At 44.7% G+C, this 3,149-nt stretch overlaps 1 protein-coding gene across 1 annotated transcript in view; it reads left to right on the forward strand.

Moving 5' to 3' along the window:
- Nucleotides 1-3,086: 3,086 nt before the first annotated feature.
- Nucleotides 3,087-3,149, forward strand: part of PTBP1 (polypyrimidine tract binding protein 1) — a 26,100-nt gene continuing 26,037 nt past the window's right edge. Inside the window, 1 exon segment of the mRNA XM_010001850.1 lies at nucleotides 3,087-3,138. Coding sequence (XP_010000152.1) covers nucleotides 3,087-3,138 — 52 coding nt within the window.

The following is a 3,149-nucleotide window of genomic DNA, read 5'->3' on the forward strand; positions in this document are numbered from 1 at the left end:
GGGGTTCCCGCTGGATTGTCTTTTGTGGCCGGGGCTGGATCGGCGCGGCCTCGGGCTGCAGCGCTGCCCTGCCCGCCGCTCACCTGGCGGCCGCAGGTACCGGGGCTCCCGCTCCCTCTGCTTCCATTGTCCCACATCCCAGCCCCTTCGGGATAAAACTTCCTTCCCTGACTCTTCGACTCGTGTAGCGTTTCTGGAGCGCAACTCTTTTCTCTTGGGCAGCGGTGATTTCTCTTTCACCGCCGCCTCATGCGGTGTTCCTCTTCAGAAGTGTTTCTTTTAAAAGAAATAATCGAGGCACCTCCGTCATAAACGAGGTCTCCGCATTTCTCTCGTCTCGTATGGCGTGTTTTTTTTTAGTGAGCTGATTTTTGTTTTCCTCTAGAGCACAGTAGTGAAAATACTTTCCGAGGCCTCCGAATAAGCAGTTTGTTTTCCCGGAGCCTTAAGTACAGGAAGCCCAAATTAGTGCCTCGCTTCTTGCCTCGAACACTGGTCTGGTCAGAATTAGGCAGTCACATGTCTGGTTTTTTTACACGCTGGAAAGGTGGTGTCTCAGTGCTGTTTTCATCTGAAAAAAAAAAAAATCTTATTAATTTTTCTAGTCCAGGGTGCAGTAGAAGTTTCTCTGCTTCTTTTAACGAGTTGCTCGTCATGTTGAATGATATTTAAAGAAATCTTCAGCATGTGAGATCATACATTCTAATGGCAAAAGCCAGTTTGTTGTCAGCTGTCTTCCCTGTACTGCCTAGGAAACCTGATTTACTGTGTGTGTTAAAGTGCTTGTTACTTCAGAAATGTTAGGATGAGTCTTAATTTTCCATTATCTTTATAAGATCTTGGTGCATGTTCTGTTTATCCCCTGAGAGTTTTCTCCCATTGAAACTTCAAAAGCTGATTCTTAAAATTATTTTACATTTGTGCATCACTGGCTTCAAGTGGCCTCTGAGGCCACAGGCTGCTTCTGTCTTCTTTTCCCACCTAAACTGATACTAGCTTTGCTTTTTATTTGATCCTGTTTGAATAAGTTGCTTTGTTAACGCATGCAAGGATTTCATAAAGAGAAGGCTGCTTTGGAAAATGTCCTAGAGGTTTTACTAGTACTGCTTGATTTTTTTTTCCCCTTTTTTGCATAGGAATTACCTCATTTCATGTGCAATTTAACTTTTATGAAAGGCTTTATTGCCTGTTCTTTTGAAAATGAAATGTTTTAATCCTCTGCTGAAGTTTGACATAGGGCAAGGGAACAAAGCTTAAGATATTATAATTTATTGAGGGGGTGTGTGTGTGAACTGGAAGTATACTACATATGTTTTTGAACAAAAATTCCTAAATACTGGTGGTGCTTGTTAGATGTCGTGTTTTTTATCAAATGAGTTAGAAAAATATTTCAGAAATCAGTAATTTGTGGCAAATAAAACAGCTCTTCTTGTTTGATAGTTTTAAATACTATCGCCTGTTGAGGCTACTTTATGTAAAACATTTCCTGTGTGTGAGGCCCACAAGAGGAACAGGAAGTAGGAGAAATTGCTCTGGGGTAAGTTGGAGAGTTTTGGGAACTTGGGAGATTCCCTGTTCTTATTATGCTGTGCTGAAAATGCATTGTTTAAGGTTATGAAAATCACTGGGTTAATGTACGTACTTTAACTGAAGAAATGGATACTGATATTTAGTAACTCCTAGAATGATTATGATGCTCTAAATGGAGAGGTGCAGATAGGTTTAATTAGTTCATTACTGTTGCCTCTCCAAGTGCAGCAGGATCCATCTCTTGGTGGGTGACCAGGCACCAGGGGACTGCAGGGCCCAGCCTTCTCTTACAGTGTTCTTCAAGAGTCTTCCAGGCAGCAGCCATTGGATCAGGCTGTAACTCCAGCTGTGAGGTGCTGGGTTATGATGACATGGCAGGTCGGCTTTGAAGAGGAAGTACGAGGAACTGAGCTGGCTCATAACTGGTGTGGTGGCTTATTGGTGGAGTTGGTGAAATGGGAATGGCTTAGTAAGATAAACCAGTGTGTGATTCCCTGAAAAGTCATGAATTGTTGTAGGAGAGAGTGGAGGGAATTTGCATACAGTAGCATGCAAGTCACTTTGCAGAGTCGTTTTTGGGTACTTTAGATTTCATACTGCTGTTTTAAGAACAACCACCCTGCCTTCTGCTTCTCTGCCGTGTTTCCCTGAAGTTGCTGCAGGTCTGCTGGGCAGCATGGATCCTTCCTTTGGAATGATGGCCAGCTGCTTGAAGGACAGGAGATGAAACAGGCAGGGTTGCCTGTGTGTCAGCCTAAAAGGATCTTTTCTGCTCTCAGCTCTGTGTTGCTGCTTTACAGTGGTTTAGAGCTCATAAAAAAGAGGTGATCTTCTTTGCAAGGGTTTAGCTGCAATCCTTGAGCTGTCTTGAGCACTCCTACAGAAAGGAGCAATGTGTAGGTGCTGTGGTGCTCTGGAGGGTTACCCAGGTGCAGCAAACCCAGCTGTAGGCAAGTCATTGTGATTCCATCAATGAAATAAGGTGTTATAAGTAGATGTGTGATGTGATATATATATATAATGTTCACTGCTGACAAGAGCTAGTGAGAGTTGCTTGTGGTACAGCTACCACTATTTTTTAAAGTAGTTAGTCAGGGAGTCTCATTTTAGGTAGTTTAAGCATATATTATTAATATACTAATTAATACGTGCTGATATATCAACATATATCAGCATATATTAACAACTTTTCCCCCTCAGATCCCTGTTAAGGAAAAATACAGCTTGTTTCCCTAAGTAGAAAAGCCTTGTTAGAGAAGTCTAACGTGCAGGCTGCCCCAGCCTGGCAGCTGCCTGCCTCTCTCCAGGGCTCCGTGGCTCTGGCTCCAGCGGTGCCGGCGTGGCCGGGGGAGCTGCTGCCAGCCCAGCTCCTCTCCTGGCTCCTCTCCTGGCTTGGCTGGAGCAGCCCAGCCCGTGTGCTGTGCTGCCTGCCTGGGGCACCCCTGCAGCTCCAACATTGCTGCTCTGCTCTGCCTCCTGCCAGAGATGTAACGTAGCCTCTTACAGCCCCACAGAGGTTACTTTGAGTGCAAGGGCATTAATAATTGCAGAGGTGAATGTTGGTGATGGAGTTGACTCTCGACGCTTCAGCTCTTGGTGTAGTCAGAGGTGGTGTTGGA

This window comes from Chaetura pelagica, unplaced genomic scaffold (assembly GCF_000747805.2).
Source record: "Chaetura pelagica isolate M959 unplaced genomic scaffold, ChaPel_1.0 scaffold1407, whole genome shotgun sequence".
Lineage (NCBI taxonomy): Eukaryota > Metazoa > Chordata > Aves > Apodiformes > Apodidae > Chaetura > Chaetura pelagica.